At 40.8% G+C, this 25995-nt stretch overlaps 4 protein-coding genes across 5 annotated transcripts in view; 3 read left to right on the forward strand and 1 right to left on the reverse strand.

Moving 5' to 3' along the window:
• The first annotated feature begins 43 nt into the window (after window positions 1–43).
• dis3 (DIS3 exosome endoribonuclease and 3'-5' exoribonuclease) lies at window positions 44–7315 on the forward strand. The gene is made up of 21 exons (XM_010743240.3): window positions 44–394; window positions 1420–1577; window positions 1719–1915; window positions 2124–2197; window positions 2337–2504; window positions 2667–2828; window positions 3060–3173; window positions 3323–3460; window positions 3620–3766; window positions 3907–4023; window positions 4105–4206; window positions 4377–4441; window positions 4540–4624; window positions 4773–4900; window positions 5116–5202; window positions 5325–5481; window positions 5818–6032; window positions 6184–6352; window positions 6495–6653; window positions 6746–6868; window positions 6960–7315. Exons 1-21 carry the CDS (start codon window positions 176–178, stop codon window positions 7026–7028), a joined length of 2853 nt encoding a protein of 950 aa, XP_010741542.2. The 5' UTR covers window positions 44–175; the 3' UTR covers window positions 7029–7315.
• Window positions 7316–8370: 1055 nt separating this feature from the next.
• bora (bora aurora kinase A activator) lies at window positions 8371–12551 on the reverse strand. The gene is made up of 12 exons (XM_010743241.3): window positions 12412–12551; window positions 12060–12237; window positions 11387–11493; window positions 11233–11278; window positions 11066–11144; window positions 10912–10956; window positions 10752–10808; window positions 10386–10651; window positions 10133–10283; window positions 9439–10031; window positions 9140–9280; window positions 8371–8985 (listed from the first exon to the last, which is right to left on the reverse strand). The coding sequence occupies exons 2-12, from the start codon at window positions 12207–12209 to the stop codon at window positions 8965–8967; spliced, it is 1656 nt and encodes a 551-aa protein (XP_010741543.3). The 5' UTR covers window positions 12210–12237; window positions 12412–12551; the 3' UTR covers window positions 8371–8964.
• An 86-nt stretch (window positions 12552–12637) lies between these two features.
• mzt1 (mitotic spindle organizing protein 1) lies at window positions 12638–15889 on the forward strand. The gene is made up of 3 exons (XM_019265997.2): window positions 12638–12837; window positions 14004–14149; window positions 15405–15889. The coding sequence occupies exons 1-3, from the start codon at window positions 12786–12788 to the stop codon at window positions 15426–15428; spliced, it is 222 nt and encodes a 73-aa protein (XP_019121542.1). The 5' UTR covers window positions 12638–12785; the 3' UTR covers window positions 15429–15889.
• A 7370-nt stretch (window positions 15890–23259) lies between these two features.
• Window positions 23260–25995, forward strand: part of dachc (dachshund c) — a 23786-nt gene continuing 21050 nt past the window's right edge. Inside the window, exon 1 of one of the 2 annotated variants that reach the window (XM_019265981.2) lies at window positions 23260–24368. In XM_019265981.2, the coding sequence (XP_019121526.1) occupies window positions 23785–24368 (584 nt within the window). In that variant the 5' untranslated portion in view covers window positions 23260–23784. The remainder of the gene's footprint in view (window positions 24369–25995) is intronic. The other variant, XM_010731599.3, reaches the window with a different exon arrangement.

Raw genomic sequence — 25995 nt, forward strand, 5'->3', positions numbered from 1 at the left:
TCAACGAACCCCTGAAAATCACGCGTTTAATCAAAACCCCTGGGAAGTTTTTGGTCGGCCCACATATGTAGTCCTAACTCCACACATGTTTAGCTAGCAAACTGTGTCGCCTGTAATCAAATGGTTGGATAAAAAAACGTGGGATTTTCACTTTTTTAAGGCTTTTATCGTCACCATGTTGAAATCTAAAACCTTCGTTAAGAAGACCCGCTCGGGTGGAGTGATGAAGATTGTGCGTGAGCATTATCTGAGAGATGATATCTGGTGCGGGAGCGAAAGTTGCTCTGAGTGCAAACAGGAGTCCACGGTGCTGCAGAGAGACGCGTGCATCGAGAGCAACCTGTGCCCTTATCCACATTATCTGATCCCTGACACCAATGTGGTGCTGCACCAGGTAAAAGAAAAAAGTTTTCCACATCACCTGGATGTCAGATTTCTTAAGAAACAAATGTTTTTGGTCTAATCTGATGTGTTTTGATAATACAGCGTTTAGTATCTCACGTATAAGTGGGGATAACCAACCTCATACTACTTATTTATGAATGAATTCCACGTCTTCTGGTTATGGTAGTGTCAGTTTTTTCCTATTGACACTATAAAATATTAGTCACTAAGTTCCTCTGCACATTTTAATTCCTCTGTAAATAATTAAATCCTATGCAAGTGTTTAATTTTGCTATAAATCTGTACATATTTAAATTTAGATCTATCTCAAGTTAATTTTAACGTATGGATACTGTGTTATAGGTTCTAATGTATGTTTGCTTGCTGCTACTAGATGCTTGAATTTCTTTCGGGATCAATAAAGTATCTATCTATCTATCTATCTATCTATCTATCTATCTATCTATCTATCTATCTATCTATCTATCTATCTATATATATATATATATATAATTAAATATACTTTATTCATCCCACCACGGAGAAATGTACTTGTTACAGCAGCAGAGGAAAGTGTAGCATACACTACAGAATTAGAAAAAAAGTAGAAAAGGCTAAAAGAACAAACACAATAAACAGACAGAAATATCTATAACCTACACAATAAACATGAAAAACAATCAACCTTCAAAACAGACAAGTACTGAGGATAAAAGTGGCATGATATATAAAAAGAGTATTGTAATGTAAAGTGACCATAGTGTAAGAAATATTGCAAAGAAACTGACCATGATACAAATAATAATATTATTGCAAGAGTCTATCTATCTATCTATCTATCTATCTATCTATCTATCTATCTATTAACCAGTTGCAGATGAGGTCTAACATAGATTTAGGTGGTAGTGATTCCTTGATTATAGTCGTGATATCATAATAACTAATTTCTTATTTTCACCCCATATAACCTTGGCATCAGATTCTGACCCCCTCTGATTGTTGTCATCTTGTGTTTACAATTTCCGTGTCCCGCAGATTGACGTGTTGGAGGATCCTGTGATCCGTAACGTGATTATCGTTCAGACTGTGCTGCAGGAGGTACGCCACCGCAGTGCACCAGTCTACAAACGCCTGAAGGACATCATACACGAGAAAGAGAAACACTTCTACACCTTTACCAACGAACACCACAAGTACGAAAACACCACTGCCCTTTTTTTTAACTGCATCACAGCATCTTAATCACACTAATAATATGTTAAAAGTTCAGTTATTTCATCATCAATCAGCATCAGTGGAAAATTGTTTTGCCTTAAAATTTACTATTCTTGCAGTGAGACGTTTGTTGAACGTGAACCAGGGGAGAGCGCCAATGACCGTAACGACCGTGCAATCCGTGTGGCAGCAAAATGGTACAGCCAGCACCTAAAGACGTCCAAGTCTGACCCAGACGGGCTCAAAGTGGTCCTGCTCACCAATGACCAAGGGAACAAAGAGAAGGCAGAGGAGAGCGGCCTGCTGGTGTACAAATGTAAGTGGTCTTTCCTTAGAGATAGAAAATATCATGGGGTACAGTAGTCGTTTGTTACAGATCAGTTTAAAGAGATCTGTGTATCAAAAACACAGCTCCTGATCCAACTAGCGTCCATTTTTCAGCATGCAGAAGCCTCCTAAGTTCTGTTGAACATAATTTTGAACCACATCAGTTGTATTTACAATTGTTTTCATTTACTTTCTAGGCGAAGAGTATATCAAGAGTCTTATAGCGAACCCTGAGCTTGTGGATCAACTAGCTTTGTCCAATGATGACAAGGTAAACACCTGCACAATTTTCTGCTGTTTACATATAGGGACAAAGGCTACTTCCATGCCTTTTCTTTGTGCCCAAACTCTATAGGACACCATTCTCTGTCTTTTCTCTTACCAGTGATGTCTTTTCTCTGCTCCCTCAGAATGAGATCACTAGCAGTAAGATGTTATTCCCAGAGCACCTCCCTCTGTCCAGGATCCAAGCAGGAATTAAGAGTGGGTCCTTCCTCCAGGGCACCTTTAGGGCCAGCAGAGACAACTATCTGGAGGCCACAGTTTTTGTCCAGGGAGAGGGGGAAGACAGCACAGAGGTGTGTGTGTGTGTGTGTGTGTGTGTGTGTGTGTGTGTGTGTGTGTGTGTGTAGTTGTTTGTGAATATACAGTGTTGAACAAATTATCCAAAACCCGTAAATGTCTGGTTCTCCCAGATCACATGTATTACAATAGTAAATGTCCCATCGGTCTGCTGCCAGGTTCTCCTCCAGGGACTTCAGAACCTCAACAGATCAGTGCACCAGGATGTGGTTGCCGTGCAGCTGTTGCCACGGGATCAGTGGGTGGCGCCCTCCTCAGTCGTGCTGCAGGATGAAGGAGCAGCAAAGGACGACGATGCTGAAGAAGAGGAGGATAGAGCGGTAAACCTTTCTCTCTTAAACTGACTTACAATTTACGGAGGTTGTGTTGTTTCCTCATTTTATAGTCTGAAATAAATTCAGCAGGGTGTTTATTGATGTGGATGGATGTTATCAAGGTGATGTGCTCCATAAAAATCGACTATTTTTAAACTTAAGTAAAACGACAACCGCCATTTGGCCTTTGTAGCGACAGTATCATAATGACCTAGGTGTGGCTGTGTGTCTGAGCAGTTGAGGATATCGGCAGCTGAAGCAGCCAGGAAGCCCACAGGGAAAGTAGTGGGAATCATCAAAAGGAGCTGGAGGCCATTCTGCGGCATGCTCAATGTCTCCCATATTAAAGAGGTAACTCTAGACTTTATTTGGCTCGGTTTGCAAATTTGAAGCTTTCCTCAAGATTGGTACGGATTTTAACCTGAATTAATAAATGTATCTATAAATATCCTCTGCAAACTGCAGCACTGACCATCCCTTTTCTTTCCTTTTTCATTCAGTCAACCCGGCATCTCTTTACCCCAGCAGACCGCCGTGTCCCTCGCATTCGCATTGAAACACGTCAGGCATCTACACTGGCAGGCCAGAGGATCATGGTGGCCATCGATGGCTGGCCCAGACACTCCAGATATCCAAATGTAGGTTAAAATCCTGTAGAAGCTGTACTATGAGTAGGGCAAACCTTTGTCAGGAAAGTTAATTGTTTATGTTTTCTACATTTATATGAATCCAAACTTCTCAGGCTTGATATGTAATAATATGCAATAAAACACCAACTGTTTTCTCGTCTTTGTTAGGGTCACTTTGTGCGCAGTCTGGGAAGTGCAGGGGACAAAGAGACAGAGCAGGAGGTGCTGCTACTGGAGCATGACGTCCCCCACCAGGCCTTCTCTCAGGCTGTGCTCAGTTTCCTTCCCAAGATGCCATGGTCCATCACACCAGAGGTAATAGCAGCTTTTCTTGAGACTCACTGAGCAGTATTTTAGTCTCAGTTTTGTTGATCATTGATCAGTAAATCTATTACACTATAATTTGAAATATTTTTAGCCATGTGTATATATTAATGTGGATTTGTGTGCTAAAGGACATGGTGAAGAGAGAGGACTTGAGGCATCTGACAGTGTGCAGTGTGGATCCTCCAGGATGTACAGACATAGATGACGCCCTGCACTGTAGAGAGCTTGACAATGGAAACCTTGAGGTACACATATTGTACACATGTATTACAAAGTAATGGCAGTAAGTTACTCGTGTAACACAGACTGTTATCTGTTCGCTGTAGGTGGGCGTCCACATCGCTGATGTCAGTCACTTCATCAGACCTGGCAACGCTTTGGACAAAGAAGCTGCGAACCGCGGCACCACCGTCTACCTGTGTGGCAAAGTAAGGAAAAATATACACACGCTAAATTTGCTTTGCTCCTTAACTACTAAATAGTTTCATTTTTAAATTTCTTAAAAACGTATTTAGACAAAATAATAATAATAATAATAGTAATAGTAATAATAGTAATAAAGCAAGTTACATGTTGTGTTTGATTTTGTCTCCGTCAGAGGATAGACATGGTTCCTGAGCTGCTCAGCTCCAATCTGTGTTCTTTACGCTCCGATGTGGAGAGGTGAGGATACATACATGTGCATGTATCATCAGTGTTTATAGATCTTTGCCATTCCAGCTGATTCGTGCAGTTAAAATATTTTTCTTTGATTTCATCAGGATGGCTTTCTCGTGTATCTGGGAGATGAACCACAAGGCTGAAATTCTAAAGACCCGGTTCACAAAAAGCGTCATTAACTCAAAGGTATGGTATCAACACCCGGTATCCAATGACAGTAAATATAAATACCACAGAAAATAATAATAATACCACCCGCTTTGATTATTTATTTGTCTTCAAACATGATTTTTGTTTATTTATCTTTTCCTGTCTACCATTCGATCCCGGCCAGGCATCACTGACGTATGCCGAGGCACAAATGAGGATTGATGACACCACCAGGACTGATGACATCACCAAGAGCCTACGAGGTCTCAACAAACTGGCCAAAATCCTCAAAAAGCAGAGGATAAAGAATGGGTAAGGACTAGGAGTTAGGAAAGGTAGAAATGTAGGATGGTACATTGTAATGCTGTGGGGTTAAAAAATAGGATTGGTTGAGTTTTTATTGATCATAGAGTTGCCTTTAAAATCAAGAACCTTTAATTTAGATTTTACCTTCTATAACTTATATATATTCAAACTGTCTATATTTAACATGAATTGTGTTTTGTGTTGTATTTGATATCCTTCAGGGCGTTGACACTGTCGTCCTTAGAGGTCCGTTTCCACATTGACAGTGAAACCCACGACCCCATTGACCTCCAGACCAAAGAGCTTATGTAGGTGACCTCAAAAAAGGAGCAGAATTCTTTTCCTCCACAAAAGCTCGTTTCCTTTTTTTCAGTGTGTTTGTTTGTGTCATGCTGAGTTTTCAACATACAACCGTTCACTTGGTTATTAGGGAGACAAACTCCATGGTGGAGGAGTTCATGTTGCTGGCCAATATTTCCGTCGCTCAGAAGATTTACGATGAATTTCCAGACTGCGCCATGCTGAGGAAGCATCCAGCACCACCTCCATCTAACTACGACATCCTGCTCAAGGCAGCAAAGTCCAAGGTGAGTGGAGACAGATGGTCATGCAGAAAAATTGCTTTGGTTTTCAAGTTGTATGCTTGCAAGAAGCAAACATTGCAGTACCTCAGTGATTCCCAATGTTTTTGGCTCATGTATGATACCACCTACAGGTGATTCCCAATGTTTTTGGCTCATGTATGATACCACCTACAGCTCTGTCAGTATCTCCTCAATATCCATCAACGCAGCCATTTATTGCAACCACTTATCCATTACAGACATCTATAATAAAAATATATATAAAAAAATAAACATTCTTATGATCCCTGCTAGAAATATAATTTTACACTTAACACTTTGTTTCCTTTCTTTCATCAGTCTGTTGAGATCCACACAGATTCGGCCAAGGCTCTGGCTGACTCCCTCGACATGGCCAAAGTGGACAACTTCCCGTACTTTAACACGCTACTGCGCATCTTGGCAACTCGCTGCATGATGCAGGCTGTCTATTTTTGTTCTGGCATGGACAGCGATTTCCACCACTATGGCCTTGCTTCACCCATTTATACACACTTCACCTCACCTATTAGGAGGTATGAAAACACATATGCCACACATCTTAATTAAATATGATGAAAAGTACCAGACCACAGTTCTTTCTAACATCACGTCATCTTCCCTTTTTCTCTCTATCTAAACTTCTGCCTCCTCCCCTTCATCCGGTCCATCTGCTCTCTCAAACAGGTATGCAGATATTATAGTACACCGTCTGTTGGCAGTGGCCATAGGAGCAGACAGCACCTACCCAGATTTGATGGACAAACCAAAGCAGTCAGCCCTCGCCAACAACCTCAACTACAGACATAAAATGTCTCAGTATGCACAGAGGGCATCTGTGGCCTTCCACACACAGGTAAACACATATGGATGCCCTAGTTTGATTTCTGTTAACCTGAGAATGAGCATAACATGGATTTATAACCATCTGAACCCTTGGATTGATTAAAACATTACGCTGCATAAGACGTTCTTTAAATACTGTCATCTCTTTTCAGTTGTTCTTCAAGAGCCGAGGCATCCTGAACGAAGAGGGATTTGTTCTGTTTGTGAGGAAGAACGCAATCATTGTACTCATCCCAAAGTTTGGCCTGGAGGGTACGGTCTTCTTTGACACCAAAGACAAGGCGACACCAAACCTTGTTTTTGATGAAGAGGTATAAACAATAGTTGTTGTTTTTTCTTTATAGCTAAACTATAACCATCATAGGACTGTGTTTTAAAAGATCTCTTCTGTATGTGTGCTCAGGGTCCCGCTCTGAAGGTAGAGCAGCACACCTTCTGCATATTTGACAAGGTGAAGGTCACCATCAGCCTAGATGACTCCAATATTCAGCACCAGAAGATCCGCATGTCTCTGATTCACCCTGTGGTAAGGACTGACTAAACTGTACATATTTTGTGCTTCAGCCAACAGCTTACCGGCATTATGTTTAATGAAAATTAATTGTTTTTTATTTTAGATCCCTGGTGTGAGTGTTCCAGCCCCAGATGTTGAACCACAGGCCAAGAAACCAAAACTGGACCGCTGACACAGACAAACAGCCCAGCCCAGCCCAGCCCGTACCACCAGCCATTCAAAAAATTGTAAAAAGTCAATCAAAGGAGCTTTGGATTCTGTGCATTGACATAGTTAACTGTTATACTTTGCATTCAATTTAATAGATGTACCACAGTAAAACTACACCACTCTGCTCATATACTCATTTTATATAAAGTGGAACATAAACAAGGAGGGACTGCAAGTCATAAATGCTGCGTAACCTGTCAGATAACAGTGTAGTAGACGACTCAGTTATTAAAGTGTTTTTTATCCATTCGGTTCTGTGTGTTTTGTAGACCCGGCATAAATCGTAACCTGTAAAACTCACTGGAAGCACTTGTACAGAAAATGGTTCATGACATCGACACAAAGTTGTTATTGTCTATAGCTTGTTTGCCAATGAAATGCCAGAGATTTAAATCAATATCACAGCATTATCTCTATAAATATGTGATTCAAGTCTTCAAAATCCAACCTCCTGCGACCCAGTGATCCATATTTATCCTCTCTGGAAGACATGACACTGACACATTTATGAATGTTCTATAAAAAAAAGCACATCCTGGGCTTTGTAGCGATGTAAAACACCTGGGGCGTGTGTGTGGCCAACATCTGTCTTTAAGTGGCAGGATGGGAGATCAAATTTACAACAATATATTGTTTCTGGTTATAAGGATGTTTTTCTGTACGTGTATGTTAATTTAGACCCATGTTCTTTGAAGGGGATAGTGAGACTTGCTTCATATTTTCCAAACTAAGCAGAGTGAGGTCGAAAAGACTCGAATCTGTGTGACTGCATGATAAACCTGCAAGCCACACATATAAGAGGACTGTGCAAATATCCATCTTTGATCATGTCAAAATGGCTGCTGTGAAGAAGGTCTGTTACTACCAGGTGTAAAAAAAAAGTCTTATAAGATCAAAGTCCTAAATTTTGAAATCTTTACATACTTTATATTCTCAACTATTTAGTCCTAAGTGTCATATTTGGGTCAAATATACTTTGAAGAGTTGTCACAATGTAATTACACGGAGTAAGAATACATATTGGGAGCTCCACCCTGAACATTGTGTCCAGTCTAAGACAAAATACTCTTTGCTTAAAATGAAAATAAAAAATAACCATCTTCTCAAGCCAGACAAAAAATTCAAGTTGATTTAATGTGTCGATCCAGCCAATGCTTTAAGTATATAAAAAATGATAAACACATGGCTCAATTAGCTTTTAATTCGCTAGTGGCATTATTCAGTGCGTCTTATTCACGAATAAATATTCAACCAATCCAAATAAGATCCACAGGTAACCTGAATTTTAACAATTCTCGCTCACAATAAAAAGGAAGTTCTCATCATATAAAAATATCATGATAAAACGGTTTTATAAAAACATAAATACAGTACAAATCTGATGTCATCTGAACGGCAGGATCTATTCAGTCGATCGTGTCGGCACCAAATAAAATCAAAATGATAGCATTAGCATCAATACAGCATTCAAGGAGGTTAATGTTGTGCAAGATTAATATAGAATTTACTCTTTTTTTCTCCCCTTATCACACCAGTATACACCGGGTACAAAAGAACTGTTGACTTATAGCTTCTCAGTGTCTTACTGTGAGGCATGATAAAGCTATTAGTTTGTCTTCTCCCTTCTAACCTGTGATAAATCATACTGCAGTAAACCACTTGCTTTACAATCAAGCAACTTGAACTTAAACCCTTAAAAAACAAAAACGACAACAACTAATAACCACTTGTGAGACCTCAGTTCTGTTAACACGTCCTCAAACATTCAACCCCATTCACTCTAACCAAACGGTTTCGACATAAATGCTTCAAACTTAGTGTAAACGTATTTCATTGCAAAATGATCATCTTCAGCTTTCACTGGAGGAGGCATCCCTTTGAATTCATTCAGATCAGGCTCAGTGGTGTGGATAAAACACCTGGAAAAAAAAGGGAAATGTACTTTTAATGAGAGGAAATGGAACAGTATTGTCATTAAGGTATTTTAAATAAGTGCTGATACTGCTTTAGATCTAAAGTTCTAACTACTTAAGTGTTCACCAGCTGTAATTGTGCGCAAAGGGCTAACTGTACCTTTGCTTTATTGTGCCGGGTGACTTGGAAGGCTTCGTCTGCCAGGTTTGAATTGAAAGACTCTTTGCTGTGACAGTCTGAGCTAAGGCCATCGATAAGACTGGCGGTTCCTGCTGAGGTAGTGTTGTACCCGCTGTCCACCTGAGCACACATTAAAAAAAATCAGTCAAATATTTCATTAGATAAACATATCAACATGCAATGACCAACAAGAATTCATCCATTCAAACAAGAGTAAGTTAGATATGCAGTGAAACACTAAAAGAACAATGTGGCTCTTTTCTCCGCCTCATACCAACCTGCATGCTGGAATCGTAGCGTATGCTGCTCCCCTCTGCAAAAAGAGATACAAACATCTGAGAGCTTTCTGTTGCTGACACATTGCCCATACGAGAGCTGGTCAGCTGTCCTGAAAGCACTCCAACTTCCTCCTCTTCCTCCTCCTCCTCATCCTCCAATCTCCCTTCTACCCCTGTGTCCTCGTCCATTTTCACAGGGTCCATAACATCCAGGCTGACTCTCCCAGCGTCAGCGGGGTGAGCGTTGCGGACCATGGGTGAAGCTGGATCTAGCTCCATAGGGGGGAGAGAAGAAGAGGAAGAAGAAGAGGAGGAGGAGGAAGAGCAGGGGTGTTGTTCCTCTGCCTCTTGATTGTCTTGGAGTCTAGGGTTGAGGATTGGGGAGATGAGGGGAGGAGAGGCCCAGCAGCGAACTCTGGGCCGTGGCTTGGGTCGGGCATTGTGCTGGGGTTCGTTGTGACAGTGGAGCTGGTGTGGGGAGCAGCTACGAATGGGAGAGCAACCCTCGACAAATGGGCTCTCATTGCAGGAGGTGACATCTATGTCCAGGGGGACGCCGTGCGGAGTCAGATTGCTCGGCTGCTTCCTCTCAGCTAAAGACAGAAAATACAGATTCAGTTTGAAGTGAGTTTGTTTTTTTTCCAAGTCATGAAAAAGGGTGCGTTGCTTTATTCTTACAAAACAAATTGTCTACCTGAGCTTATGGGTGTGCGAGCAATTGGAGAGATTGTGGGGGAAACGAGGCCAGCAGGAGACGACCTATCAGGGAACAGAGGGCTGGCGATGCTGCCAAGGCTGCAATCCCGGAAGCAGCCATGCTGGATGGGACTGGATGAGAACTGACCCTATTAAGAGATTTAACAGTGTAAGTGCTCAAAATAAAGACATAAAAGATGACACAGACAAAAATGGCGAAATAATTATTTGCATCCATACACTTCACTCACCGTAGAAGGAGTTGGAGCCAACGCGCCGCAGGACAAAGGGGAGGAGAAGATAGAGGAGATAGCTTCAACCCCTTCTACAGCTCCCTCTTTTTGGGTTAGAGAAGGCCTCTCCTGCCTGGCATGGCCTCTCTCTGGGCTTGGTGGGCTGGAGCTGTCAGAGCCGCTGTAACTGCCGCGGCCATCAAGGAAAAGCTTTCGTCTTAAGGAAGAGGAACTGAGACTCTCCTGCACAGCGTCACACGCTTCCTCATGGCGGTAATAATCCCCTAAGAAGAGGGAAGAGACAGACACAGACAAACACGGTGATTTGATGGTAGATAACGGACTCTCCGGTTTGATTGTGCCAATATTTATTAGGAGGCTTACCTAGTACTTTCTCCAAATCAAAAGCCAAAGGTAATGAAAGAGTTGTCTGACAAGCAACTGTAAAAAAAAAGAAAAATGATTTCAAAACCCAAGCTAGTAAAAGCGACAAGAAGAGATGGAATACTGTTTGTAGACAGTAATTTCAAAAGACCACACCAACCTGAGATCTTTTCTGGCTCCTCTGCAATCATGGCAGACATACAACCTACAAGTGCAAAGACATAAAATGCTTAAATAATGTAGAAAACCAGAAGACACATTGAGTTTTTAAAACGCAAATACGGGGAGGAAAATGTGGCAACAAGATAACCTACTTTTCATAGAGATCTGAGGGCCTTTACGGGCGTCTGGTGCAGCCCAGGGGGAAGGCACGATGGCTCCTTTGGTGAAAAACTTTATCGCGAAACAGACAAATAAAATAATTACAAAATGAATCAGTAGAATAACTTCTCTATGATTCGATTTCATCATAGTCACATACCTGCTCAATAGCATTCTGTCGCTTTTCCTCAATGTCAGAATCCATCCTAGATGTTTAGTAGAAACAAATTTCATCATGCCATCTTTAATTTGCTCTCTGGATTTAATAAACCACGAAGGTCCATCTTTCTGCTACTGTGTGTTTCAGTGCATACCTTGTTTGGCTGAGGTAAAAAGACTGCCGCTGGATTTCCTCCGGGTCTATGTGCACTGGGAGAAGACTGGCCATTTCATCTATGGACCAATTAAACTTGGGAGGTGTCTGCAAGAGGGAGAGAGAGAGATGAGGAAATACAAGACTACAACAACCTATGAAGATAATACAGCATTTAGATCAGTGGTTCTTAACCTGGGTTCGATCGAACCCTAGGGGTTTGGTGAGTCGCTCTCAGGGGTTCGGTGGAGCCTCCGCCCTGGTATTTTTTATACCATTTGTTACAACATATCTTTGTGAGCAATCGTTTTCGAGGATGCTGGACATAAAAACTAAGAAAAGGAACAGACTTTGCTGTGAAAATGACATGAGACTGGCACTTGCCAAGGTGAAGCCACGCATATCTGAACTGGTCTCTCAAAGGCAACAGCAGAAGTCACACTGAGGTAAGTTGTTGTGAGTTCATGCACTGTGTTGGTTTTGTTATTTGAACAAGGTGATGTTAATGCACGGTTCATTTTGTGCACCAGTAAAAAAAATCATATTTTATTTTTTACTAAAGAAGGGTTCGGTGAATGAGCATATGAAACTGGTGGGGTTCGGTACCTCCAACAAGAACCACTGATTTAGATATTTGTAAAAAAAAAACAAAAAAACAGATGTGTCAGACTCACAGCTTTACACGGCTTGGATTTGAAGACAGATGGGCTTGGCACCAGGGCTTCACGGAGGTGGTGGTAGTCATTGGGGCTTTCAAATGGGTTTCTAATGGAGGGTCTGCCTGGAGTCTCTGGGGTGATCTGCACCTCAACGTGGTCCCCCATCTTTAACGCTGACAACAAATATTCCAGTCTGCAGAAATTAAAAGAAACATGCAGAAATGAATACAAACACACACAGAGACGTTACACACTTCCCTTGTTTCTATAGCGTTAAGGAAGCACAGAAGGAATCACTAACACACACTTTACACAAAAACACAAACAAACATTTAAATATCACACATATATATATATATGTACTTACAGCTGTTAACGAGGCAGGACTTTGAGCTGGCAGCTTTAAAAAACAATGTTCATTGAAGGGTCGGCAAACAATCAGCAGAGAGAGACTCAAACGTTTATTTCAATTTCGTCCACCGAGCCCAGCCAGCCAATAGGAGCGAGCGATGCAAACAACCTGTGTCGTCACTTCCTCCCTCTAGGTCCGGTATCTAGTTTAGCGGGCTAAAAAAAACCCAACAAAGCTCCCTTAAATAGTTTATTTATATTTATTTTGGACGTTATTATTTAAGATGAGGAGATTTGGCTGATTTGTTGTAATAACTTTATCCTGTGTCGAGTCAGAGACCTCTGTGAGTCTGTGTTTTTTTAGCAGGCCAGCTGTTGTCATTGTGCACCATGGCGAGTGCTGCAAATGCAAACATGAACGCAGTCCGGGAGACGATGGACGGTAAATATATATAAATATATATAAATATATAGATTTGTGAATGACTTAACATTCAGTCCTGAGTGTTTATTGCTAACAAGCTGCATAGGGCACAAGCAGCGGTGAAATATTGTCTCATTGAAGCCTGAATATGTCTAATTTCTCTGCATAGGTTCAATTTAAATGCAAATGTATCTGATGTTATAGGTTAACTTTAATCAGGGAGTGTCAAACTTCTTTTAAAGAGGGCCAGATTTGACATTGTGCAATAAAAGTTACATGCATTTGGCACTGTTCTGTAACAATTATCCTTTTTTCATCATCAAATCTAAGCCAGTCTGCCTTTCTTTCACATCTGGAGTCAGATAATAAAAGAATAAATTGTATGGAACATGTTAAACTTGCATGAAGTTGATACAAATCTTAAGATCGTGTTCATTTTATACATGGCTTATTGTGAGTAATGCAAAGTCTGTTAACATTTAAGTTTAAAACTCAGCTGTGTCTATCAAATAAAGCTTGAAAAGTGTGTTTCACAAGATCTTTCAGGAAGTAATATTTTGTGTCACATGTACAGATACATAACACAGAAGTACTTTATTAATCCCCGTAGGGAAATTGTTCCCAAACGGTGAGTGATAGCAAGAAAACAATAGTAAGAAAACAAAACTTTAACAATATACCCTATACAATATCCTATTTTAAACAATATATACACATGTATAAATAACAGTTAAATAGAACCAGTAACAGTAGATTTAAAACCAAGTAACAGTGAACTGTGCAATATGTAAATCAAAACCTTATAAAGAATTTAGTGAGGAGTTGTACAAGCTGATGCTCACAGGTAAGAAAGACTTCTTATGCCGCTCTGTGGAGCAACACCAGCAGTGATGTCCTTACAGGTTAACATTTAGTGCATTCAAATGCCAGATCTGTCAGCCATACAGTATCTGACAATGGTAGCACACCATAATTACAATTAAAATATAAAAATGAAGCTTTGACGCATGAAATCTGACTGTGGGGCCGGACTTTAATGTATGTTTACTGTTTGTCATGCTGCTTCTGGATGCTTGAATTTCCCTCAGGATCAATAAAGTATCTCTCTCTCTCTCTCTCTCTCTCTCTCTCTCTCTCCAGTATTAATCTAACTAGTGTAACCTGTCATTTTCTTCCTCCTGCAGTGCTCCTGGAGATCTCCAGGTTGCTAAACACTGGTTTGGACATGGAGTCTTTGTCCATATGTGTGAGGCTGTGCGAGCAGGGCATCAATCCAGAAGCTTTGTCAGCAGTCATCAAAGAACTGCGTAAAGCTTCTGAATCCCTCAAGGTACACAGACAGGCTCCCAGAGAGCCAACTTTATCATTTTATCGAAGGCCCAACCCTGTTACAAACATATAGATCTGCTGTTCAGTCAATGACAGTACCAGACCTCAGTGTGGTTTCTTAAAATATATATATTATACCATCTAACATTAACCAACAGAGAAAGGAACCCCAATTTGGTACATATAACACAGAGCAGAAAACAGTTATTTTATGCGATAAATGAGTTGCATTACAAATATTATTCTGTATACATTTTCTGTTGATCAGCTAACCTATAGTTCAAGTCAACAATGTCAGACTGAAACTCGAGATACCTGCAGCGATCATGGTTTTTGTACCGTAAACTAAATATCTTCTGAAACTTAAAACTGTTAAGAAAGTTAGATGTGAATGTTTCCATTGACGTGGTACTGTATAGGGCAGGGTAGACAATATATATATGATGAGACAATAAAAAAAAAAGTCAGTCGTCAGAGATTCTGCAATACCATTTATGCTGAGGTGTCTCTCCCCTGAGTATCTGTGGGTGTATTAGGTGATTAAGAGCAATGTTTCATATTTATGAGCACGTATCAGTGGAGTTTTAAGACTTTTGTTTTGCACAAATGTGATGAGTTATCTCAATTTATGAAGTATTTGGCCAATTAGGAAAGCAGATATTCCATTATGATTATTCTAATATTAATCTAAATTAATACTGTGATGACAATATTCTGACATTACTCACAAAAACAGCAAACATGGTTGAGAACCTGTAACATTGCTCCACAGTGAAGGAGTTGGTATCAAAACATGGAGCAACTTGTCGCGTGGGAGTGGTTCGGTTACAAAACATAGATATGTAGGAAGTGCAAGAAAATGGAGCAATACGACAAACTTATTGCACCGCCTCAAGCAGAGCACGAGGAGAGCTAAGCTAAACAGACAAACTACATCGGCTCTGCATAGCAAGCCAAGAATATAATAATCCCCTGAAATATTGTGATATGATTTTAGGGCCATATTGCCTACCCATACCATAAATAGTGTGTTGATTTTCTACACCATAAATTTGCACATACGTTATAGTAGTTTTCTGAGTAACGATGAAGAGAACATTTGAATGGAACTATTAATAGGAACATTTTTTTGTCCCGTGCACAGTTGTAGCCCACCCATGAAGCAGCTGTAATTTGATTATAATAAAAGACACTGTATATTGATCACATAATAAATCATAATGATGCATCACCGCTGTATATATTTTCTCTTTCAGGCTTCTGAAAACTGCACTAACTGAAGCTGCGGCCTGATCACCACATCAGTTTGGGGGCCTCGTTTGAGAACTTGCCCTAATCCTGGATCTTTATGGGCTCTCCAGCCAGATTTGTCTGTGTTGGCACTCCTGTCCTCTGCGTCTCCTTGGTGACTAACTGCTCCTGGTCTGTGCTTCGACTTGTGTCTGAGTTTCTGAGAAGAGGAATCAATCTCAGCCTTTTTCCTAAACCCCAGACACGAGGGCATGCTCAGCCATTCTGTGTCAAATATTTCTCCTGCTACTATTTATGAAGTTCGGAGGTGGCGTTGACATCCTGCTCTAATTTCTGATGCGGCAACTTGTGGATGCACTTTTTCACGGGGAAATGTTTTTTTTATGATGTTTTGAAATGTCTATAATTTGTTTTTAATTTTTTTGTTTTGTTATTTTTTTCCATGTATGATCGAACAAAGTCTAAATTAAAGTGATACAGTCGACGGCCACAAGGTGGTGTTGTGTCATTCTTGTTTTTATCTCAAGTGTGGGTATTCATTTGGTGTTAGGTTCTAACTCTGCAAGTTTCTCATCTCATGAGTTTTCCTCATGTTTTGAGAGCAATTAGATTTCATTGGGTACTTTTTTTTTAAAATCAAGTTTTCCATTTCCATATTTATCCTGTCTTTTTTTTCTGTGTTGTCTTGATCCCATTGTAGAATGTACCAAAGCATTTTTCCCCAGTGATATCATTCTTACAGGCTCCAGGTTTTACAAAGGAAATGATCTTTCCTGTCACACTAGGTGAAAGGGACAAAGATGGTGGTGGAACATTTCACAATAATACAAACACAGGGGTGATCACATCCACGTGTACAAAAGAAAAAAAGACATTAACAAGGGTCATTCTTTACAGCCGGATGTCCTGTTCAACTGAAATCTTAGCTCCCTTTATGTCTGTACTCGCTCCACAAGTTTAGATATATTGCAAGCTTGACAAAAAAAACACATCTTTGATCAACCAGAAATGAAACTCCTACATCATGTGTCTAACCGCACAGAGCATTGTGTTGTTTCTCCACTGTGTGTAAAATAGCTCTATTCATCTTCGAGACGAAAGAAAATGCTGAGAGCACACAACATTCCTCCACAGGCCAATATACAGGCTAGAAGCGACCTTTCATCCGTACAGGCTTGAATTGGTATGTTTTGTGTGTGTGTGTGTGTGTGTCCCTCTGTGTGTGTGAGTTTAGGTGTTCATGCAGTGCTGTAGATGTCTACAAATGAGTAGCCCTTAAGCCATCTGACAGTAACGCCTCACCCCTCACAGAGAGCCAGGGAGAGAGCAGGAGAGTGTGTGTGTGTAAGCATTTCTGTCTTCTCCTGCTTTGTCTCGCCATCTCTGACTGACAGGCCGTGAGTCTAAATCTCTGTACTGCTGCTTTGATCTCTTAACACAGTATCTCCTCTGTTCCCCAATACCAGCATCGTGTTAGCCAAGTATGAGAGGCATACAGATACGGCGCAGTGGCTCTCCTTGATAGCCCATCAGCCTAAACAACCCATGGCCTCCGTGGGGGGTGAGCTGCATGATGTTGATGGAGGGAGACCCACATTGAGAAACCTTTTCTTTTACAAAGGAAAAGAGTTATGCATGGCTTGATTGGCCACTGTGGGCGTGGGATTCAGGATGCATTGCTCTCTGTTTGATGTGTTTGAAGGGTTTCTCCTGATCTTAGCCAGTTACTTTGATCTCTGTAAAACAAAATATTCACAAATCCCATAGTCCTGACTGAGAGATTAGCGTCCATATATGCATAAACATCTAAGAGGTGTTCAACTAGGGCACTGGTCAGGTCACATGACTGTATAAACTCCAGAGGCTAGCAGGTCTTCACATCAGAACTTCTGAAGGTGTTTATGTTTGTACGTCTGATAATTATCCAGGCTGAAGATTATTTTTCTGATAAATGAGGGCAGTCTCATTTAAAAGTGAAACATCTATGTGTTGCAATTATGGTCCAGGTGTTTGCATCGGATGTTAGAAAAATAATTAGACTGGACTGATTAGAAATTTTCTTATGCATGAGGAAAGATGGTCTGTTGATGTTTGTACAAACATATTGTCTCATGAAAACAACTACAGTGTTGTGTGAAGCATGAGTTTAACCAAAAGTCAAAGATCTCTATGTGCACAATTATGTTTAGGTTACTAATTAGCATTAGCCATAAACAGGTAGGTTTAATGGTGTCCCTGCAGAGATGGGCTTTGTTTGTTATGTCCATTTCATGCCTTATTTCTCATTATATGATGATTTCAGGGCTCGAATCTTTAGACCTTTATTTCTGTTCTTCTCGTTGAATGATTATAAAAAAAAGTTGTGAGTTGTAAACTTTTTCTGTGCCAGTATTTGTAGAGCTCGGACAGGAGACAAAGTTCTTTGTCTGCAATTTAACCCTCGCGTCAGTTTAATTTAAAAAGTTTACAAAGTAATATTTTTTTTCTGTTTTTTTTCTGCAGAAATCTTTTAAACAACATCAGCTCTGCTCAAAACTACCAAACATTCAATCATTTTAAAGGATTTTAACCCTCGAAATGCCGGTTTGATTACTTGATGTCACTGAAAAAAACACAATTAGTTATTTTCCCTTTTTTTCATATATAACATCAAGTAATATTAAAAAAATAATTTGTAAAGTTTTCATAGCAGTTTTTTGGAAGCTGACATTTTTGTCACTCATGACTTAAGAGGGTAATACATTTTTTGAATTCCAAAATATGTCGAGAGAAACTTTGTTTAAAAAAAAAGTGCCATATGAACTAACACAGGCAAAATGATGGCCAGATAAAGAGGAAAAATTTGCCCAAATTGACAAAAAAAAAATGTCCATAGTAACACATTTATCTAAGGAGGCGTATTCTGTGTCCCCACTGCATCTGTATTTTTGGTATCTTATATGTGGGTTGGGTACATGCTTTATACTTCTTTACTATATTTCAGAGGAGATATTATTTTGATTATCATTTTGTGTTATTTGCTTCACTATATTTATCTTAAAAACCTATAATAAGCCATGAAATAAGCTACAAAATTAAAAAAGCTGCCGTAAGAGGGCCTTTTAGTGCCTACTTAAAAGTTCTCTGAATTTTAATCAAGTGAAACTGTAACTTTTTGCTGAATACTGAGCATCATCAGGTGACCTAGTGGGACCAGAAGCACAAAAGAACAAATGTCTCCTGTGTGTTTACATCCCGTTTTATCCATTACGTAGCACAAGCAGAGAGGAGCCATGAAGTCAACAAACATCAATATCTTTCTTAAGTTTGCAAATATTAGAAACCATAAGCTACGGGTCTTACCAGATCCATTACAACTGTAGCAGCAAAGCAACTATTAGCTTTAAGCAAAGACTCTGAATACCACTGACAATAAATGTCATAACTATCTAAGTATAGAGCAGCATATTCTTAATGCCCTGAAGAGATCATCCTTATATAAGTCTGTATTCTGGCACTGAAACCACTGATTTATTAATATTTTGGTAACTGATCGAGCCTGTCTGGCCCTCATCCTTCAGCAGCGTGAAGCCTCCCTGACTGTATTTGCCCTAAGCGGAGTTCTGTGACCTTGTTAAAGCTTACTTCAATACACCACCCTTGATTAAATACAGGCCACACTTTTACACTGTAAGATTATACTATTTAGATCCCAATTAAATTCATAGCAAGGAAATTGGATCATAAACTCTTTAAAGGATCGTTAACAATCATTAGACGGGATAATGGCATGGCAATCAAAATATGTTAAAAAAAAAAAACTTCCAAAGTCTTTTAGTGACTTTGTTGTTTTTGGAAAATTTCCAAGCTGATTAATGTAGAATTGATTGATTTACAGTTGTAATTAGCTGTCTTCTGCATAGATGCATAATAATCGTATATCTCCCTGCTTGTTTTTAAGTATTAATTGGTTTCATTAACAAAAGGAGTTAATTGAATAACAATTAACAAAGTTGGTGATGGCATCAAGGCAGCGCGTGCAAACTCCCTTGTGTTTTCCCTATGATGATAATGAAACCACCTTTTTATCAGATTGGAATTTTGTGTGTTGGACTATGTAATGACTAATATGATATTGGGCTTATTAGTTTATTCGAGTGGCTCAGTGAGGCGTTAAGCTGGTATTGAGCACGTTGTGTTTAACAGGTAGGCACCATATGCTGCCTTAATCAGACATTGGAATCACATTTGGTTGTTAAATTGTCTTCTAATAAAAGCAGGTAGTAAAACAACTTGAGCTAATTCAATTCCAGGCAAATTTGGGTGAAGTGAACAGCTGTTCATATTTTGTTGAATTGTTTTAACATTCCCTCTCTTGTTTTTTTTTTTTCTTCCCCCCTTTGTTTTTTTAAGGTTTAACTTCAACAGCCTGTTTGTTCTTCAACTTTTCTTGTAGAAAATAGAGATGGAGGGTGGACTAGCTGTCCACTCTCCTTAAAAGAAGACAATACCAGGCATATTGTAGTGACAGCTTGCATTGTGTGTGTGTGTGCATGTGTGTGCGTAAGAGAAAGAAGACAGGAGAGTGAGCATGTGTGTGTGTGTGTGTGTGTGTATGTTAGAAAAACAGAAAAATAGAGAATGTGTGTGTAAGTGTGTGCGTGTGCATGTGTGTTACAGTGACAGCTTGTATTCTCCGTGATTAATGATGTGCTGTGTGACTTGATAAGTGCTTCGGAGGACCAACGCTTGTTTCAATTAGACCTTGTGAAGGTCGCGACGCCGCGCCGGCCTCTCATTATCATATCCATAATCAATCCACATTATCATAGGGGAATGTGGAATGGATGTGTGATATCTTGGCCATACACACACACACACACACACACATAGAGGGATGAGCACACACACACAGACACCTAATCACATACCAAAACACAATGACATACTCTCTCACTCACAAGAGCACACACACACACCACACACACACCCTTCACTCCAAGTTGATTTGAATCATAACAGTGGCTGTCGGAACGGATTGTCTGTTCAGATTAAGAGTGTGTTTCTGAGAATTAAGCAGCGCTGATGGTGGTGGCATTTCAGATCCCCTCTGCAGACACAAATGCCAAAACATCATTCTGTCACCCCCTCCCCTCCTCCTCCTCCCCCCTTGCTCCTCTTTCCCTCTCACACAACCACATATACGACCTAATGCACACACACTCACACACTTAACCAGGACCCTGGGGCATTTTTAATAGAGGCGAAGTGATTCGTATGTTTTTACTCCTCTAATGAGAACAGATTGAGTGGTATTTACACTTCATCGGCTGATCTAACCACCTACACATTTCCCTCATGCTTGTGCTGCTCACTGGCCAAAACAGACATGTGGAAAGGACCGGAGCTTGGCTTTCAAACAGCGACACAACATGAACATTATCTTTGTCTCTTTGGCTCATGATGGCACTACCGCAAGATAAATATGAATTATTAAAACAGGAAAACTGTAGCTAGATTTAGTTTCTTTAAGGCAGTTGTTTTTATTTGACTCGCACAGTACAAAATTGTAAGGAAAAGGTGCCTGAAGCCTGATTCAAATCTCTGGCAACCACACTGGTCCAGGGGGGTGACTCACTTGGGATCTGACTGTTGTTTCCCACTGAATCTTTAATTTAATCAGTAAGTCTACCTGAGATCGAAACATCCGAAAAAAATTAGGTCACCTATTTCCTCCAAAAACATTCAAACAACAAGCTATTGTAGACCATACAATACAATAACATGGATTAAGGCATATGTTTGAGGTTAAAACTTAAATCACATACAGTACTGGAGCAATTATGGGAATTAAAGGAGATATAAAAAATTAATTAACGCAGGAATATTCAGCGAAGGGAGAATCTTCCCAGGCGGTCAAGATAGAGGAAGACAAACTTTAAAGAGTATCCAAGGGATAAAGTCATGCAGCAGAAGAAGAGATATAATCTTTTTTAATCCACATTCTTCCTTGTAATGAACTAGCGCCTACATTACCCACAATACAACTCAACCACCAACAGTTTGGTCAGAGATTCGAGCGTGTTATGCTGGGAGCTTCGATCAAGCTGAGCTCTCTTCTTTCTAACTCCACACATTTTTTTCCTTTTCATTTCTAAATTTGTAGTCAGACCCAACTGACGCTGACTCAAGCGACATCACTCGAGGCAGATGTCACACAGCTCCCTCTGGAGCCACAAAAGTCTTTGTACAACTTTTTTACACACATGCACTAATGCTCCCCAAGACATGTAGACAGACTTTGCTGTGTAAAAAATCGTGGAGTTCCCCTTCATATAAGCACGACTTTGTATCTTTCTTGTCCTCTGTATGGTAGCCTACACTGTATCTTTACACTTCAGAAAGTGGAGAGATTTAGCAGCAAGTATCGGTTCATTGTTTCATTTCATGGGAGTTTAAGCACAATAGCTGCTGTAGGAATTAAACCTGTGACCTTCCTGTTGTGAGACAAAGTCACTTCCCACCAGGGCATCCTGCAACCTAATGGCAACAGGGTTCTCGTAGACACTGTGGTTGCTTACCAGACCGTGGATGGATGACAAATTAAACAAACCGTCTAAGGTTATAATAATTTCTTCAGGCAGACATATTACTCATCAGGTCCTTGTTTACCCCACCTTTTTTGTGGGTTAACTGGATTCATGGTGTATCAGTAAATCTATGCCACAAGCCTAAGAAGTTGCAAAGCGCTGGCCGGGGAGGTTAAAACCGAACGTTTCACCACTTATTAAACACTTAAAGGTGGGAATTTATGACATGAATCAGCTCTGCTTAACACTGATGGCTTTATCGGTGTATTTTCTACAGATGGAGAAAGAGAGTCGTGACATTTCTTTTTGGCAAGGAAAAGGCCAGACTCAGCAGGAGTTATCAAAGGCAAAAAGTAAAAAGTTCGAGTTAGCTATCTCTCTCCCCCTCTCTCTCTCTCTCTCTCTCTCTTCCCCTGGAGATACTCATGTTAAGCATAATTAAGCAGATTTGATTAGCATCAAGCCTGGCTTCCTCTCTTGACTTTTAATGAATGTAAATCTACCATCTACATCCTAAAGATTAATTTCTGCCAATTAAAAAACACAAGAGGGCTTATTGGAGAGAGGGGGGGTGGGGGGAAGGTGGGGTTGGCGGCGGGTGGAAAAAGAGTGTTAAAGTCCTTTGAGTTGGAGTACAGTCGGAGTTTTATCCTCTTCCCCCTTGTCTTATGGTGAGATGGTCTCTGGAGATCTGTGTCTCTCTCTCTCCCTCACGACCAAGATCATTATCAGCACAATGTTCCGTGAAAGCCACTTTGAAAGGACTGCGAGCTCCATATGTAAATGATGGGAGTGTGTGTGCATGTGTGTGTGTGTGTGTGTGGACTGGATGAGGAAAAGGGGAACAGGTAAAGGGGTCAATTTGTCAAGCCAAGGTTATTGCACGCGCCCACCCACCCCCTCCCCTCGCTCCTCTCCCCTCTATAAGCTTTTCGTACAGTATCTCGTCTCTTTTGTTTGACTCTTTCTGGATTAAAATTCAGGTTTTTTTTTGTTGATTTAAGACTACGGCGGTATGGAGTACAAACAACATCACAATAACAATAAAACAGCAGCACCTGACAGGAAAGAACAGAGGTCAAACATCCTTTACTTTTTTATTTTTTAACAAAAATAAAGAGACTCTTGTTATCATATTGAAACGTTTATATCAATTTATTTAAATTGGACATTAAAACTGGATGCTGGCATACCTAAGAGTTTTACTATGACACTTGTATTAAGTGATATGATTTGATATTTGGAAATAAACTTTATTCCAAAGCTTATCCATATTTACTGTCAAGACATAAAAACCTCAGTGATCAGATCATAACATGTTCAAGGATAACACAACTATTAGCCCCGCATGGCAGTGTGGGAAGATGAATAAAAACAGATTGAGTGCCACAGACACACTAAGCCTCATCAGGAGCATTAATATCAAAGTGTCTTTTGGTTAGGCGTTCACAAATAGGCTTATCCAAAGTTTATGTAGGCTAATCTTTGCTCTCTCTCTCTCCCTCTGTGTGAATGTGTCTCTCACTCTCCAAGAACATGCCCAGGCTCCTCCTCTTTATGATAATGTGACAGTAGCATCTCCAGCTCGGAGACAAGCCTCCTCTCATTCTGACTCAACTATGTGATCTGTTTTTCCACACACGGACCCTTGTCTCTCCTCTCCTCTCTTCTTTTATCCCCCCTCTTCTCCTCCTCTGCACAACTCGATGCGCACTTCCATCTGGCAAAACAAAAAACTGCATTTGTTTGTTTGAAGTTACTTTCTTTAAATAGTTGACTCTGAAGTTTACTTTTTTTTTTTTCTTAATTCTCGGACATGACCACCATGGCAACTCCGGCTGCTCCGGCTCTGCTCCCCGCCGCTTCACTCGGGCACCACCCGACGCCGAGTTCCGTCTCTCCGGCCACCAACTCTCCGCCACCTGCGGCCACCTCCGCCGCTTCTTCCCCGGCCCCTCCGGTGGCGCACCCGGTGCTGCTTCACCAGTTCAGGGCGGACCTCTTACTACCTAACGGGACCCCATTAAAGACCGGAGGAGCCCCGGTGTCCAGCAGCGCTAAACCCGTGTACGCCACCCCGTCTCCCGTGGAGAGCACGCCGCAAAACAACGAGTGTAAACTGGTGGAGGTGAAAGGTGCCAAGCTGGCCTCGTTCACGGTGAAAGACACGGAGCTCATCTGCCTGCCGCAGGCTTTCGACGTCTTTCTCAAGCACCTGGTCGGCGGGCTCCACACCGTCTACACCAAGCTGAAACGGCTGGACATTTCCCCGGTGGTGTGCAACGTGGAGCAGGTCCGTGTGCTGCGGGGGCTTGGGGCTATCCAGCCCGGGGTGAACCGGTGCAAACTCATCTCCAGGCAGGACTTCGAGACCCTCTACAACGACTGTACCAACGCAAGGTGAGTGGGGAGGGGTGTGGGGGTGACAGCGTGACCCTGTGGATGTGGGGGTTACCCTGCTTATGTTTGAGGGTGTGGGTGCAGCAGGTGGGGTTATCTATAATCCATTTAGGATTTGTAGGAACTTTTGCTCACCTGCAAACTTCCACGATGCATCACAGCAATCTAAATTGTGTGTGATGTTATAATTCAGGATTATGACGTGATGTTTTATTTATTTAGGGGTAATATATCTCCTGAAATCCCCCCAAAAAGGAGAAGCCACTGTAAAACATGTATATGGGATATGCCATAAATAATTAGTATCTAAAAAAATATGATCTGTGTTTGTTTGTATTGGAGGTTTTTATATCATTTGATGCAGGTTCACAAACCCCTTTTTATTTGCTACATTAGTGCTGCTCTAGCTTTGTCACTAATTACCATTTTAATGGATGATGAGCGCTGTGATGGTGATGATGATGATGATAATGAATTTTAGTAATCTCAGATAGGAAAAAAAAAAAAACTCTTAAAAGTTTGTCATGTTATCATAGGCTATGATCTCTCCCGCTCTCTTTCTGACATGCACACACACACACACACAGTGTCTCTCTGACACACACACACACACATTGAATCTGACACTGTCATTCTGAGAAATTGATTCTTCACAGAAATTAATTAATTTTCATTTGGCCCCAAGCGGCAGCTTAAATCAGGACAAGCTCACTCACTCACTCACTGATCCCTTTTGCTCTCTCTCTCTCTCTCTCTCTCTCTCTCTCTTTCCTTCTCTCTGCCTCCCTCTCTCTCTCCCTCCTTAATAACTCTGCTGTCTTATCATATCAACACTCTTTAGCCCAGAGCATCAGAACAGAGAAGATGATTAAATGAATTCTCGGTATTTATGATGCGATTATGTAAATGAGCTGTTTTTGCAGAACTCCGATGGTGACCAACTACATGGGTCATCAATCCAATGCACCGCAGAGATGTTTGGATAAAGTGGCGGGGATTTGTGGTTTCCTGGTGCCTCGGTCTGCTGTTGTGCGGACCACATGCTCGTAACAGCATGGGTTTCAGTCCAGAGGAGTGTGGATTAGCCTTAGTTTTGGGAATTTATTATTGTTTGATAGTTAATCCCTGCTCCTTGGAGCATGAATGATCCTATTTACACCTGCCATTAAACTCAAATAGAGGATGTGTCAAGATGTGTCTAGATTAGACATTAAAAAAACAGAGATTTTGCAGTGTGTAGACTCCCTTTTCCCATTTCTTTTTTGTTTCCTGGGTGTTGGTCTGATCATTCAGGTGCTCCTTTTTTTATCTTTCATTATGATTTTAATACCAGATGTTATCCTTTGATGCAAGCTTCGACTTGTTGAGCAAAACCGGAAAACAAACTATTGTGAGAAACAGCTTCCAACTCCACGTGTGTGGATGAACACCTGCGCTTAAGCATTTCAGGCCCTCCAACCAAGATAAAAAATCCAGATGCATCTTCTGGCTGCTTTGGGATTTCTTCTGTGTCAGGTGTTAATGGGAACGTTGTTCTACAACCGCTGAAAATACGCAGCCTCCGCCGTCTCTAATTATCCACACAACACTCAAACAGCCTTTAGTTAATGAGATCTGGAAACATCAC

This window comes from Larimichthys crocea, chromosome III (assembly GCF_000972845.2).
Source record: "Larimichthys crocea isolate SSNF chromosome III, L_crocea_2.0, whole genome shotgun sequence".
NCBI lineage: Eukaryota > Metazoa > Chordata > Actinopteri > Sciaenidae > Larimichthys > Larimichthys crocea.